Source organism: Metarhizium robertsii, assembly GCF_000187425.2.
Source record: "Metarhizium robertsii ARSEF 23 chromosome Unknown MAA_Scf_1, whole genome shotgun sequence".
In the NCBI taxonomy this organism is placed as follows: domain Eukaryota; kingdom Fungi; phylum Ascomycota; class Sordariomycetes; order Hypocreales; family Clavicipitaceae; genus Metarhizium; species Metarhizium robertsii.
The window spans coordinates 808,847-824,726 of record NW_011942149.1 but is presented as its reverse complement, the minus strand read 5'-3'; the positions used below and the strand labels follow the sequence as shown (position 1 = coordinate 824,726).

General features: G+C 53.9%; 4 protein-coding genes across 4 annotated transcripts; 2 read left to right on the top strand and 2 right to left on the bottom strand.

Annotated features, from left to right (window-relative positions):
* Positions 1-7,644: 7,644 nt before the first annotated feature.
* MAA_10619 (uncharacterized protein) lies at positions 7,645-8,678 on the top strand (the record flags this gene model as incomplete). Its single annotated transcript, XM_011412337.1, has 2 exons — positions 7,645-7,874; positions 8,003-8,678. The coding sequence occupies 2 exons, from the start codon at positions 7,645-7,647 to the stop codon at positions 8,676-8,678; spliced, it is 906 nt and encodes a 301-aa protein (XP_011410639.1).
* Positions 8,679-9,620: 942 nt separating this feature from the next.
* On the bottom strand, positions 9,621-10,292 carry MAA_07627 (tRNA (uracil-5-)-methyltransferase TRM9; the record flags this gene model as incomplete). Its single annotated transcript, XM_007825625.1, has 1 exon — positions 9,621-10,292. The coding sequence occupies one exon, from the start codon at positions 10,290-10,292 to the stop codon at positions 9,621-9,623; it is 672 nt and encodes a 223-aa protein (XP_007823816.1).
* A 1,705-nt stretch (positions 10,293-11,997) lies between these two features.
* Positions 11,998-13,252, bottom strand: MAA_07628 (NADP:D-xylose dehydrogenase; the record flags this gene model as incomplete). Its single annotated transcript, XM_007825626.2, has 2 exons — positions 11,998-13,124; positions 13,189-13,252. The coding sequence occupies 2 exons, from the start codon at positions 13,250-13,252 to the stop codon at positions 11,998-12,000; spliced, it is 1,191 nt and encodes a 396-aa protein (XP_007823817.2).
* Positions 13,253-14,304: 1,052 nt separating this feature from the next.
* On the top strand, positions 14,305-15,302 carry MAA_07629 (NADP-dependent oxidoreductase domain protein; the record flags this gene model as incomplete). Its single annotated transcript, XM_007825627.1, has 2 exons — positions 14,305-14,571; positions 14,637-15,302. The coding sequence occupies 2 exons, from the start codon at positions 14,305-14,307 to the stop codon at positions 15,300-15,302; spliced, it is 933 nt and encodes a 310-aa protein (XP_007823818.1).
* Positions 15,303-15,880: the final 578 nt, after the last annotated feature.

The following is a 15,880-nucleotide window of genomic DNA, read 5'->3' as shown; positions in this document are numbered from 1 at the left end:
ATTTAGTCATAGGGGCGCAAAGCTAACAATTGGGCGCTAGAGCTGCGTTTCAGCCATCATTTCACCCAACCTTGACGCAATTGTTTTCTTCTTTGCGCTGTCAAGTGCAAAGTACTTAAATGTCCTCGGTTCAGCCGGCCAGGCGGTCAGGAAGACAAGCTGTTGGGGATGTGCTAAGCTAAGTCGGATTTTTGTTTGTCGTGGGCCCGCACCTTGACAGTACGGCATTGTAAACGGCTAGAATGTAGTTTTGTTTCTGCCTCTCGGTCTAAGGAATGAGATGGCAATTATTATAATCGTTATAGGACTTGATAAATATCCTGCCGCGGTTGCCAAGGTGGCTGCCGTTGAAGCATTGGATGCAGAGAAACGAGAAAGACGCACCAACCACAATGTCTCAGTGTCATAGTCCAACCAACTGTCGTGGCTCCTTCCTCCTCGTTAGGATGAACTTGGCTCGTGCGTTCCTGCCAACGTGCATGTGCTCCCTTCCATTTGGGCTCACTTGCTTGAATTCAAAGACGCCACAAATCCTCATTATGGAGCATCACGACTGGACCTCTCCTTTGTTGTCACCATGTGCCCAGTCAGGCTTGTGTGGTGGACCGACAGCACGGTTAACAGGGGACGCAAATGTCTGCATCTATGGGGCATCTCAAGTGTCGCACATTTCTCCTTCGCAGATGCTGTTGGGCTCTAGTGGAGAACGAGGGGTGGAGGGCAAAGAGAGAAGACGGGACGACAAGATTTAGAGTCTTCCTTGGAGGAGATCGGGACCAATGCCGCTATGGATGTGGCCTTCTAGGCTTTTGGTATGTCAATTATGACCATCTTACCCACATTCGCCGTCTAATCTGGAAAGGATACTTGCACGGTTGCATCAGGCGTCCAGAATCTTGCCGGCAGCCAAGGCACATGAGAATGCTGCATTAATTGCTCGTCAGGCTGGGGCAAATCGGTGTGGTGGCTTGGGCAAGAAAGCGTGTCGTGATGAACGGTTGATCATGGTTCGCAGCCCATCAACGAACCGCTCGAAATAGCCCCGGTCTTGACGTGGACTGCTAGTACACCAACGAAGCACCCACCATCGTGACAGCCCGACGTTTGAGCCAACTCAACCTTTGACCGCCAATTCGGACACTGGTCCAGTGACAAGTCGGGGATGTTTCCGGCGAGCGCGGCGTCATGCGCGTCAAGAGGTGTGAGCAACTTCGCCCGTTGTTCGGTTCGGGCCTTGGGGAGCCTGGCCAACTCACCATGTGTTAGTGTGAGCTGTGTCACCAACGTAACAGAAATGACGAAAGGACCAGTGTTGGCCATTTGGCTCGGTGCTTGCAACAAGAAGAGACCGACAGCAGCTAGGCTACATACCAGTTGGAAGAGGGCCGCTAGCCAACAACCCTAGATGGACCAGCCTCGTCTGGAAACACGGCCGTTGAAGCATGATGCATAAATTAGCCTGAATTTGTCAGTCCGAGAGGCATGTGGCATTTCGAGTCAATGCCATAATCCAAGGGTCAAGTTGTACGTGGTGTCTCTCGACCATCCAGTCGCACACAATGACTGGCACGGCTTCTCTGGGGCCGTGATTTTAAATTTTTTTATCTGATTGCACCGCAGGTAGATGACTTACATATGTATGTACAATACGCAGAAAACCCGTGCCTACTCCATACGAGCCGATGAGCTAAGATGCAGTGGGTGCTATGCATCTCGCGTGACTAGGCCTACATGATGTAGGTGACTGCAGCCAGGCGGGTCAGATCTTCATCAGCAAGGATGCCACCCAAGCGTCCACCGAACCCGTACTCAGTGCTTGTACAAAACGCGAATTGGGTGGTGGCGGTCGTCACCTCCTCAAGTACACTCCCGGATCGCATCGTGTCGCATCGCATCGCATCGAATCGGACGTTGTTGCACCAGCACCGCGGTGGGAGGCTTCAGATGCTTGGAAGGCTCGGGATCTTGATGACCCCACCTCCAGATGAGCTCATGTCGTCATAGGACGGTGGGAAACAAACAATTGTCCTCTTCCACAAACCTACAGTTGGCTGCTCTTTCCAGTGCTTGAACGTTCCATCACTGGCAACATCAAGTCGGTAAGCACAGATATGGCTTCACTCACGGTGCTTTGGCCTTGACGGCCTCCATTGAATCTTTCCACACCCTGGTTCGGTGGTGGGTATATACGTTTTTCGGGCATGAAGTCATTGTTCGGAGGACCAAGGCCTATAACGCAGCAAAGGGCGCGGAAAACGCCAGATACACCATCAAACGGCTTGTGATGATGCAAATCATGTTCGAAACTCAAGCCCCTGGCAAAAAGGAGCAACGCGAACCTCCTCCCCTGGCCAGGGCCATCTGAACCCCGAGACGAAGCTCAATGTCACGCCGTCGTCTCTGATCGTTGTGAGGAAGGCGAGTCCATGTAACGTCTGCCACGCACCCCTTTTTCCACGGCCGGGAGTTTTTTCTTCTTCTTTGCCCGTGTCCCTGTCAGGTGAATGAAATGGATGATAGGCCTCGTAAGACACAAGTAAAAACGTACGGCATCGAAGCATTGGTGCTGGCATGCATGACTTCGTGGCCTTGCGCTGTCCAACGAGCTACTGGTCGCTGGTTTTGCCCCAGGAGTTCAGCGCCAGCCCCAGATGCAAACAGAAGATTGACGCTAAGGAGGGAGGGGGCCTGGCAACAGCATGCGAGGATCAGCTGCCCGAGAATACCATGTGGAAGCTTGAGATGTTGGAACGGGAAGGAACGCGACCCAACCAGCGGGCACACAGAAAATTTTTAGCCAGCGGCCGTTGAGAAGCGTTGGATCCAGCTTCTCCCCCCTCGAGACCCAAACCTAGGCATTGTTCAAGTAGCGGGATATTCGTGGGTGGAGGGGCGTGTTGGCAAGCTTGTTTGTCAGGCCGGGTAAGGTTGGAGATGTAGGTACCCAACGGGCTTACACAAGTGGGCGGGCGAACGAACTCCTCCAACTTGCACACCGCATCAGATGTTGCAAGGCACAATGCGCTGGAAAAGGAAAGACGATGAGTAGCTAGTGGAGTTGTACCGCATGTGTGCATTTGTTCTGCTCGACATTCATGCAGCAGCACCCACGACAAGATCAAACTCGAGCTTGCGGACACGCTAGATAGTAGACACTGGAGAGGGGACCTGGGAGCCAGGCTGCCGTTGCTACTGCTACAATAATTGTCGACCTTGCTGTTCAGCCGTGCGTCTAAGTGGGAGAACCTTTACAGTTAACCAAATACGTCCAAGGACGGGGTCAAAGAAGGAATTTCTGCTGCATGTCTGATGCGTGTGAAGCGCATGCATTGCGGGCAACGCAGACACTGGCGCGTGTGGGTGTTGGAGGATCAACTGTTTGGGATTCGGAGGGTCCGTCTGCAGGTTGTCTGGTGTGATAGCAGAGGGGCGTGTGTATCATCACTCTATGTATCATTGGAAAGCATCCAACGAGCCTGAAAGGCAAGATAAAATCGTCCACTGCGCATACGCCAAGAGTTCATCGTCCACCATCGGAAAGAGAGCGGCTGACGGTTATCGCCAACGGCTGTGATGGGGGCGACGCCAATTTGGCCATGCACCTTTTAGGCTGACAACCAAACCACCATCCGGAAGTCATGGCTGAAGGCAGCACCAAGGACTGAGTAGCCCGCGGGTTCGATGCGCGGTGGGTGCTGTTTAAAAAATGTGTAATACATGTAGGGACCAGACGCAATTTGCCCAGCTTGATTCAAGTTGGGCAATATAAAAGAATCCTCGGATTGGATGGTCAAGTCAATGGAAAATTTCGGAGTCGGCTGAAAACCTACTCATCGTTGGTGAAAATACGGAATGGCCTCTTGATCTGGAGCTAATGTTGAGAAAAAAAGAAGGGGGAGGGCTGGACCAAGCTGGCGAGTGCTAGTAGCTGATTCCGCATGAATGTCCAAAGTAGCATCATCACAGAACCCACACTTTCGAATGTATTTGTCTGCCACAAGCATAATGAAGTTAATTAACAAGGCACAGCACAGCACCGGTGGCAAGCCACAAGAATGGTTGTGCCTAGCTTGGCTTACACGTCACGGGTTCGCCTGAGTCGTCTTGGACCAATGTCAAACTGGTATATTGAATGAGCTCGTTGCGAGGCGCCAGATTTAGAAGTTTGGAACGTAGCCCCAGCCTAGTTGTGGCCCGAGATTTGCGCTCGCTCACTCCGTGGACCCGGCAAGTTTCCCTGAGGAACCCCATATACAAAGCCTTGGGCCTTGTGCGTTTGAGGTTGAGCAGTCCTTCACACCGCTCGCTCTGAGCGTGTATTGCTGGCATGATGTGTGAGTCTGGATATTGCAGAAGAGATCAAGGGGGCCAGCCAAGTAGTATCAATATACAATATAGCCACTGGATATGCAGGCAAGGACAATGATTTGTGGATTGAATTGGGGGGAGACTCTGGAGGGTTTCGTACAAGTCTAGGGCGCATGGCTACATTGTACATTCGGGACATTTTTTTTTTCTTCTGCACAAGACCAACAACAACGCCGTGCAAGAGGGCAAGTTGCAAAAAGTCTATGGTGCACGGCCCACGGCCAACGGCCAACGGGCTGCGTGGCCCAGATGTCGGTTGTTGATGTCAAGTCTTGGTTTGTCTTGGGTGTTCTTCGGCGCTTGCCTGTCAACTCGTGTCCCGACGCCTCAATGCCCCCATGCCCCCCCATGCCGCACAGGCAATCGCTCTTCAAGTCGGCTGCCCTGCTTGGCCCACGCCCCTATTTTGACTTCATCCTCTGGCACACGCCCCTTCCTTCAAGATGGAAGCATGAAGCGCTCAACGGCTGCCACCGTATTACCCACTGCCCACCGCCGCCCACTGTGCCATGCTCAAGGACCCGTTCCCCAGGGCCATGACTGGCTTGATACACCCCAAAAACGCATGGCTTCCCATTGACACCGGGTTCCTTGGTCTCTGGCTGCTCATGCATTGTCGCGCTAGGTAGCCCTATATTGGACGTAGCTCATTTGGAACCCAGCCGGCAAGCAATCAAGCAAGCCTCTCCTTTCCTGCGCATGTACGGAGTACGGAGCATTATGTATGTACGTATTGATAGCCGGCGCCTCGGGACACTGACAGGGCCAGGACAAGCTCGAGGACTGGGACTGGGACTGGGATTGGGTGCCAGGAGCCGGGAGTCGGGTCGTGAGGACTTGAGCGCTCACTGGTATTGTATTGTGCCGTCCGGTACCCCATACTCTCACCGTACATACGCTCATGCTGTTCAATGTTGCCCATTCCTGCTCCCTCTTCCCGGTGGTCCTCGTGCTCTTGCCCCATGTTGCTTGCTTTGCCGGCAGAGGAAAGAACGGAAGGAACTAGACAAGACAGGAGCAACGTGACCTGCCGTCTCACCGGCATTGTCTCGATTTTGGAACTTGCAGCCGGCCATCTTCCTTGTTCCCGGAGGACGCGAGTCTGGTGCCAAGTACTCCGTACCTCGGGTCGTCTAGAAGCATGCAGACACTCTAGGCACGCTGGAGAGGTACCCAGGTACTCCGTACTCCGTACTTAAGTACTCATGTCTGGTAATAAGATGTTTCCCCTCGATGTCATGTCCCAACTTGAACCACCAGGTCGTGCGCACGCAGCGAGAGCCGGTTGCCACTTGATATCCTCAACCCCGGATGCCACAGCGTCGGTGCTGGAGGAACAGAGCAGGTATTAGACACCGTACATATTGTACAATGTATGTACATGTGTATTTTCCCCTGCTCCATATTGTCCAGAGCTTGCCGTGCAATACTGCACATACCAAACAAGGCCTGTTTGTGTGTACTATGTATGTATTGTAATGGCCATGTCGGCACGCCCAGTCTCTTGGACCGCCTTCGTTGCTTTTGCCGCTTTTTTCTCCTGACCCCTGTCGGCGACCCTCTTTGGAGGCCATTTCTCTCTTCCATCTGCAAACCCTGGAACCAGCAAGCTCCCGGCCGCGCAGGCCCGCCTCGTCCCTGCACATGTGCAATGTGGGCAATGTGCTCACACCCCCTGCCTGGTCCTGCCCTGTCTGCCCTGCCCTGTCTGCCCTGTCCGGTCCTGCCCTGTCCTGCTTGATGCCTCATCCGACCATGATTGACGTTTCTCTTTTTTTTCTTCTTCTTCTTTGCACGCTGTTGCTTCTTGTTTCCGCTTGGCAATCCTTTGCCCAAAGCCATAACTGCCAGCCCGTATTGCATATAGCACACCGTTGACATATTGCACGTACGACGCATACCCAGGCCCCAGGCACCCTGACTCCATACTTGAGCACTACTACGTACTCCCATTACAATACGCACTTACATGCCGCTACGCGTGAGGCCGTCTTCTTCTTTGTTCCATCCCAACCGGCGTCTACTCCGGACTCCATACTTTGGTCCATCCCAGCTTGCCTACCTGCTTCGGTAGGTATATATGGAGTGCCCTAGGGACTGTCCTGGCTCGTTTCCCGGCGTCTGGTTTGCCTCATCTACACTCATCTCGACCCTATTGGTGGATAGCGAACCCCAGCATAACCAATCATACGGGTAAATGCCATTTATAAACACAATCAACAAGGAGTCGATGTGTCCTTGACTAGCCCGAGACATATCGGATGCGCTTCCTCGCCATCTTCCTCTCCTTGGACAACCTCTTCCTTCACCCTTCTACTTTACTACACCATACCTGCTCAGCCAGTCCAGCCAGTCCTTAGCCACCAGCCTGAGAACGAGATAAACCGTCCGATCATCCAGGCCGTCAAATCGTCAATCCGTCAAATCCGTCAACCTGCCAATCCGTCACACATTGCCAAGCCTTTGAACCTTCGCACTCGCCATCCGACGCCTGGTAGCAGCTTGAGTCATTATACACTGTCGTCACACATCTTCCTCTCTCGGCCGTTTCAGCTTCCTATATTTGGACCATATTTCTCTTACAGAACTGCCATCTCGAACTTGCCAACTTGAACTTTTCTGTGCGCTCCAGAAATTGACACGGCAACCACAGGACCACCAAGACCTTCATACACAGACACGCACAGAAACCCAAGGTCCAGCATCAATCACGACTGCTCTACTCGAGAGATTCCATTCCTGCCTGCGACACACCTAGGCATATCGTTTACCCTGCCTGCCCCCTCCTGTGTGCTGGTACACCGCATCGTCTGAGTGACTCCATCCGCCCCAAAAAAGACCAGCCCCTTGAATCCAAAGCCAGTGTCAAAGCCCAACGGGTGACGCCTGTTAGGCAGTCAGCAAGAAAAACTGGCCCAACTCAAGAGCCAGCCTTTGCTCTGCCTCCCGCGGGCAGAGCCACCGTTCGGCGTCATCAACCACGGCGACATCGGTTTCATACGCGGACACCAAGCCTCTGTACACGGACATTGTGCCGCTACAAGAGGCAGCACGACCATCAACGTGGATATAACTTCACTCCTAAAGTCTTCCGACTCAAATGAGTCCCAAGGCTTCTCTCACCAACCCTTGCGCGATCCAGCACCACCCTCCCATTCGATTCCGACGTTATCTGCCCATGGACAACAACCACCTCCGCCACTAATCCCAGGAACCGGGGCCGTACCTCCTCCACGTCCCGTCAGCTCTATACCGATGCCCGGTCCCCGACGTAGCATGCCACCTCAAGGTTCAGATCTGCCGGTCAAGAAGCAGAGCAAGTGGTCACCGGAGGAAGATGCCCTCATCATTGAGCTACGGGGCAGCGGGATGAAGTGGGAGGATGTGTCGAAGCGTCTTCCTGGAAGAAGTGCCATTAGTTGTCGGCTTCACTACCAGAACTACCTCGAAAGACGCAGCGAATGGGACGAAGAGCGCAAGAATAAACTTGCCCGACTTTACGAGAGGTAAGCCGTTTCTTTTGCCTTTCTTTGCTTTTTTGTCCGCGGCTGGGGTCTAATACGGCAATTATTTACGCGGTTTCCACCGCCACCATGCCACGTACCCAGGCAGACAAGGTCTAACAATCCAATAGGTTTAAATCAGAGATGTGGGCTAAGGTGGCTGAAGAACTTGCTGTTCCCTGGAGGGCTGCAGAAGCAATGCATTGGCAACTTGGCGAGGCAGACATGGCTCGAAGGGCCGGAGTGGTTCCATTTTCTCTCGCGGCGGTCAATGTCGAAGGCGGTCATCGAACTGCACCACCACGAGCTAACATTCACTTCCAGCCTCCCGACACTGTCGGTCGACACCTCACTCCACCTTCTCCTCGAGCAATGTACGCCCGAAATCCTCCTGTCTCAGCAATGCCCACTGGTCATATACCAAGAGGCGAAAATGTTGGCGCGCCGGTCCCTCCGCCCCTCGCAGGGGCTGGGCCAGCGCAGGGATCCATGACGGAGCAACACGGCGAATTTTATTATAGCCCAGGGCCTGTATCCGTCGGTCCTGGTCTTGCTCCTATCCAACACCAAGGGCAGCCACGGAATCCTGGACCATTGCCTAGTCTTGCTGAACTTACGACGGGTGTCAGTCCATACGCGCAACAACTCGATCGACCACGTTCAGGGCGTCTGACTCCAGGCCCAAAGCATGGGATGCCGATGCAGACTCCCCCTAGCTATCACCAACAACTGGATGCCCGAGTGAAGCGCAGAGCGAGCCCAGAAACGATGAAACGCGAGGGAAGCCACCGACGACGATTGGGGTGATTCAAAGCTGATTTTTTTTCTTCACTATTCTTATCTTTTTTTTTTTTTATATGATCCATCTTTTCATATAAGCAAGGTTTTAAATCATGGGGAAACATTCAAATAGAGGGAAAGCGAAATTTCATGGGATACTTTGGAAGGGTTAAAGCGAGCGATTATGCATACTGGGAGCGGCGGTATTTGTTAACGACACCATTCCACTATCTTTTTTTTTATTTCTATTTTTATGTTCTTATTTTTTATTCTTCTACAAGATACCACTAAATCTATCATCGGTCTGTGAGCTTCTGGTGCAATAGGGAAGGGAGGGATTACTGAACGATGCGGGTATGGAGGACATTATGGTTGGAATACAACAAGCACAGGGACTGGGTGCATTTCTTGATTTAAAGAGCTGATACGGGGCCAGTTGGATTGGCTGATAGCTGGTGATTCATGAACTGTACGTATAGAGGCATGGGCTGGAAAGACAAAAAGGCATTACATAGAGCCGCTATGGCAGTAATTCGCATATTTTACAGGATGAGGGTATGTTTAACTTGACGTTTTTTGTCATGGCCCAGGAATTTGCTCCGACGGACCGAGCCCATGTAGTTGAGCAGGGCAAGCAAGACACAAAGTTTGCAAGATTGGCAGTGCATTCGGATTGCTCGCGTCTATGACATGCCGGCCCGTTATATTCGGTGGAGCTAGCCATTTCAGTTCATTCGTGAGCGCCGGCCATATCCACACAAGTATGTGACAAGTTGATGATTGCCAATCTAAGAAGTTAAGAAAGTGCCATGTGATGCCAACTTTGCCCATGACGTTGACGCACACACGCTCACACGCACCACAAGAGGCAATCCGCCATTGGCCGTCCAACACTTGATGTATTGCATATGTTTTGTGTATATATATATATATATATATGACATTTCATACATTCACACGCCGTCAACGTCACCTCGGATGCCCAAAGATGACCCACCAGTTATCCCTCTCATAGCCCCTGTCGCAAACCTCGCCGCCGGCGGCAACAACGTCCTCCTCGAGCTCGCCCTCCCTAAACAGGTGATAGTAGCGGTGGTGCGTCTCGTCGGGCTGGGCGCCCTTGCGCAGCGTCACCCACGGCCCCAGCGTGTCCTGGCGCGAGGACTCGTCCCACCCCCTCCTGCTGGCGCTCTGCTCCAGGGCCCAGACGTAGACGAGGGCCCTGCCGCGCGGGGCCAGGCAGCCGAGCATCTGGGCGAGGGCGTCGCGCCGCCGCTGCCGCGTGGACAGGTGGTGGACGACGGCGATGCAGATGACGAAGTCGACGGAGCGGGGGCGGTAGGGGAGCGACAGGCCGTCGGCGGTGACGACGTCGGCGGCGCGCTCGGCGCGGGCGAGCCGCGCGAGGGGGGGGGACCGGTCCGACGCGAGCATGTGCAGCGTCGGGTTGACGGGGATGTATTTGCCGTTGCCGCAGCCGACGTCGAGCCCGACGCTGCCGGGGGCGAGGGACGTGAGGAACTGCTGGACGAAGGGCCAGGGCTTGTGGCGCGTCGCGCTGAAGTGAGGCGCGATGGCTTCGTAGACGGCGTGCACGTGGGCTTGTTCGTAGGCCGCTGGGGGGGATGGAGGCGATGACATATTTTTGGCGGGGGGGATATGAGAAGTTGATGCGTCTGAGGTGGCTGGATTGTGTTTTCTGGATGGTCCGGGGTGCTGCGATATCACGGTGTGAGCATGTTAGATGGTGCGTTTTGGTTGGCGTTGAGTTGCGCGGCTGGTGTTGTTGGACATGTTGGGTGTGGTGATGGGGGAAAAGTTTCTCGTTTTGGTGTTGATGGGGTGAGGTGAGCCCGCTGGTGGTTCAGTTCTACCTAGTTTGTTCGGTCTGCACGGGCCGATGGCGTCGACTTGTGCACGAGGTTCCCGTGCTTGATGCCGTTTACTCTTTTTTCCTCCTTTACTTTTTCTGTTTGACTATTTTACGCACTGGTAGTTGTACGCGTGCTTCATCATATCAATCTACACATGGTGTTGACATGAAGTCGAATCCCTGCCCCACCAATCACGTGCCAGACCAGTCAAAGATATGTACTACGTACTCCGTACTCCGGTATGCTTACAAAAATATAGACGAGACCGCGCACCACGACGCGAGTCGTATTAATGCCTCTGAACCCCCGCGGCTTGCAACGCTGCATTTCAAATTTGCCAGTCTCGGCCAACCTTAAATACACGGGCCATGCGAATGTGAGGCCTTTTCCCCCCCCCTCCCCTCTCTGCTGCCCAATCCTTGATGCCTACTCCGCACTACAAGAGTCTTCCAGAACAATAACTACGAAGTACCTCCTTAGGAGGACAAATTAAAGCAGTTCACCAAAAACCCGTTGTAGGCCAAGACACTCCTCAAAATGTGACAACAACGGGCACACCACCCCCTTGTACCTGGTCGCGAACGCCAAGTGGACTTGACACATGGGACACCCACCCCATCCATGCCGCAGGGTGTTCCTTGATGGGGGTGGTTGGGGGCGCAGAAACTCAGCTGGGATCCCGGTCGTGGGCGGGGAGAACTAGGGGAGGGGGGAATAATACGGTGCGTGACGAGATGAGTTTTGAATGGGCGTCGTCTCCTTTGTCTCGGAGCATTTTGGGTTTTGGGACTCTGTCCTGTGGTTGTATTGCTAATTTGGTAGATTATGCGGTTTTACAACAAAAAGTCAATATTCGTGTGTCGGTTGCAACTTTGCTGCCTGGCCGCGTCGCGACGGTGGGCCAGCGCATTGCTGAGATGACTATATATGGACAAAGATTAAAGCATGTGCGGTGAGAGTGGCGCCAGTTTTTGTTTTTTTTTTGTTTTTTTTTTAATCCGGGCCTTTTTTCTGGGTTGGAAAGGGGAAGTAAAAGAGAGAGCCAAATCTGACGAGTCCCCGTGCTATTCGTCGGCGGCGCAATGACGGACCGATCTCGTGCTAAAGATGGGCCGAATCGAATAAAGGGAAAAAAACAAAAACCGGAGTTGGCTGTTGCCTGCATGAACGGCCATATGAGGCTCGGGTTGGCCGAAATGGAAGAACATGTCTAAGACAAGAGACGACGGGCGGGTACGGGGACTGAAGAAAAAAACAGGAAAAGAACGTTGAATTGATTAGGCAGCGGGGGGGAGGGGAGTCTCGCCTTTTCTTTTCTTTCTTTCTTTCTTTCTGTTTGATCCTTGTCATCTTAGTTACACACCCTCCTTCTCCTCGGCCCCCGCCCGTGCTTTTCTGTATCATTGTGGGAAATGCCCGAATATTCCAAAGAGTCAAGTTGATCAATACTGTACGTATGTACGTAGTTGCAGTTATTTGTTTCCCGTGTTCAGTGGACTCTTTTCGTCAAAGACATCCGTGGTTATCAGGTCGGGGTAGGCGACGCCGCCTTGCCGGAGGGCGTCCTCCATGGTCTGCATGATGACGATGCTCTCGTCCCATGGCATCGTGGCGCTCTGCTGCTTGCCGTCGCGCAGGCACCGTGCGCACTCGTCTGCCTCCCAGAACATGCCGTGGCCCCAGTTGCCGCGCGCCGGGTCCGTGGGGATCGGGCACTCGACCACCTTGACGGTGCCGTCGCCGTCCTTCTTGATGACGCTGTAGGAGAGCGGGCGGTACGCAGGGTGCGGCACTTGGATTTCGCCCTTGGACCCCTGGATGCGGATGGCGGGTGCCGCCGTCGCGTCGCCGTGCGGGCTGGTGCCGACGAGCATGGACGTCGTCGCCACGCCCATGGCCCTAGTGCCCGGGAAGTGGCAGATGATGCTGGTGTTTTCGTCGGCCCCCGTGCGGTACTGGTTCATCGCCGCGAGCACGCGCGGCGCCTCCTTGGTCGCCGACGGCTGGACGTGGTAGAGCGTCTGGAAGACCCAGGTGAGTGGGTAGACGCCGAGGTCGAGGAGCGCGCCGCCCGCGAGGTCCTTGTTGACCATGCGGTGCGTGTCGGGGAAGCTGACGATGCCGTCTGTCTGCGGCGTGTTTTCGTTGAACGAGAGGTCGGCCAGCGTCCTGTAGACGGTGCCAATTTCCCCACTGCTAATCATCTCGCGGATCTTGATGCTCAGCGGGAAGTATCTCGTCCAGACGGCCTCCATGAAGAACACCTTCTTCTCCTTGGCCTTGGCGACCAGCTTCCTGGCCTGGCTCGCCGTCACGGTCAGCGCCTTCTCGCAGAGCACGTTCTTGCCGGCTTCCAGCGCCAGCATGGCATTCTGGAAGTGGTGGCTATGCGGGGTGGCGACGTAGACGATGTCGACGTTGGCATCAGCCACGAGCTCGGCATAGGAGCCGTATGCCTTGGCCGTAGACGGGCCGTCGATCTTCTTGATGAAGTTGGCGGCGCGGTCTGCCGAGCTGGAGGACGACACGGCGACGATTTGGTGCTTGATGTCGTGCACGGAGCGGGTGGCCGGGTCGGTGAGGAGGTCTTTGCAGAAGGCTACCTGACGTTAGCTTGGGCGATGGCCGAATCACGAGGTTTTGATAAAAACGGCCAGCCTTACTCTCTGCGATGCCGCCCGTGGCCATGATGCCCCATTTGACCGTGTATGGAGTTCCAGAGCCCATTTTTGTATTGCGTTGTCGGTGGGTGGGTTGTCTTCTCTTTTGAAATGGTGGCAAGGAGGGTTGTTTTGGGTGTTTTGTTTATGATGACTGCACACGATGACGGCAATGACCGACGCAGCTTTTGTTTTTGTAGATTTATAGTGTAGCAGGCAGCTTCTTGTCCGAATTGCGCAACGAGCTGGCTTAGCCGCCCCAATCAGGAGTCCGTCACGGATGGAGATCAAGTCATGGCGCGGAAGCTTCAAGCTACGTTGAACAGATGGCGGGGCTCGTGTGGTCACTGGTGACATTCGTAGCGCCTCTGGGTAACTGTTTCATATTGTGCTGCTTTTTCTTTCTTGATGTCGTGATGTTTCTTCTGTCGAAGCAAGTCTCAAGCGTGCCCATCTCAACTTATGCTGACAAAGTCCAATCCTCGACCTCTTGCGCACGTTTGCCTCGATTCTATTTGCCCCCCAACCGAAACACATTGGCTTTCGGAGATTTTCTACCAATTCAGGCTGTGGATAAAATACTAGTGAGCCTTGGCTGAGAGGGAATCCGGCAGCTGGAATCCTTGGGAGGTGACGAGAAGCATGAGGGGTTAATGGCGGGGTAAGATTCCAGTCCGAGCCCGGCGCCCACTATCCCTCTGTGCAACTGTGAACATTTCAAGTGTGGAGCAGGCAGCTACGGAAAGCCAGGTGCCGTTTATGGACGTCATCTCCGGCCCTCCAACATCAACGTTACCTCTGGTCGTCCGTCGCTTCATGGTTCCGGCCTTGACGACGCTGGCGGAATTAAATCCACGTCTGCTCGCATCTGTTCATGTCGCAAGGACACACTATCCGTGTTGAAGCCTTGCAGTAGTACATGTCGCTATGAACTCGTTAATACCTCGGAGCTCGGAATGGGGCTGAGGTCGTCGTTGATCAACTGCGAGCTTTACCCAATCATGTTTGCGCCCAGGACCACTTCACAACTCCGACGCTGGCCACACATCTGGCAGGATTCCCATGCTAGATGGCACGCTTTTGTTTTCCTCCCAACTTCCAGTTTTCGCAGTTTCCGCTATGGCTCAAGCTGGCGTAGGATCCCAGGCTTCTCGCCTCGCCAAGGACCTAACCCTCGCCGGCCAGTCCGCCACCACGATCCCCAAGCTGGTATACGGCACGGCGTGGAAAAAGGAAAGGACTGCCGATCTGGTATATACTGCGCTGAAGGCCGGCTTCCGTGGCATCGACACGGCTGCGCAGCCCAAGCATTACGACGAGCTGGGCGTGGCTACTGGTGTGAAGCGTGCCATTGCCCAAGGCATCATTACGCGCGGAAACCTATTCGTATGCGCCACATTCATCGAGGGAGCCCAGTGATAGCATATGCGACTGACCTATACATGCCGTAGATTCAAACCAAGTTTACTGCTCCAGGGGGCCAAAACCACATGACGCCATATGACCCCAATGCCCCTTTAGCCGAAAAGGTCGACCAGTCGATCCGCTCGTCACTGAAAAACTTCACCATTGAAGGGGAAGAGCCATACCTCGACAGCGTGGTGCTTCACTCGCCCATGGACACGGTCCAGGACACCATGACGGTTTGGAAGACTCTCGAGTCCTACCACCCCCGAACGATCCGCAATATCGGCATATCCAACACCACCCTGCACGTGCTCGAGGCCCTCTACACCAACATGACCGTCAAACCGTCGGTTGTGCAGAACCGCTTCTACGATGGCACGGAATACGAGACGAGGCTCCGTGCTTATTGTCGCGGCAAGGACATTGTCTTCCAGTCGTTTTGGACCTTGAGCGCTAACCCGTCGCTGGTGAAGAGCGGGCCCGTGAAGCTGGTTGCCCGGGGTGCTGGTGTTGAAGTTGCAGCCGCGTACTATGCGTTGGTAATTGGACTGGAAGGTGTTGTGGTTTTGGACGGGACGACAAACGAGTCTCATATGAAGGAGGACCTGGAGGGACTGGAAAGGGTGGGCGTATGGGCTGAAGGGCCTGGGGCTTCCGATTGGGCGTCTGCGCTGGCTGCGTTTAAGGACTTGATCGGCAATAACGGATAATCTCTGCAGAGTAAGAGAAGACGATGGACACGTATGTGCAGTCATGTAATCGTGAAATTGGTTACCAGGTCGTCGCGTGGCGTCTGTGCAAACGACTCTTGACGCGAAGGCGTGCCAGAATCCTGCGAGACGGCTTACATTTGTGGTGCTCGTACAAGTGGGCGTCCTCAATCGTCTGCCTCCTATTCTTGAGCCTTCATGGTGAAACAAAATCTTTGCAACCCGCTTAAAATTGTCGGCATCACATGGACGATCCCCTGTGGCGCGTAGCGAGATCGTTGTTTTTTGTCTGAGACCTGCCTAAACTCAGATCTGCGCCAAGTTCGCCTTGGACCTCACCGATACAAGGTAGTAGGTGTCATGTAAAATGTGCCCACGTTATTTTAGTGTCCCTCTAGGATCGATGAGGCGATGCGAAGTTGAAGGTTGAAAATAGAGTACGAATTGAAGCATCGTACTCTCAGTTTGCCACCGTGTGTGCCGAGTCACCAAGTACAATACAGCCACACACCAGCACATTATCGTATATGCAATAGCATCCCTGCGTGATGTAATGACACCTTCTCTGTCACATGTCG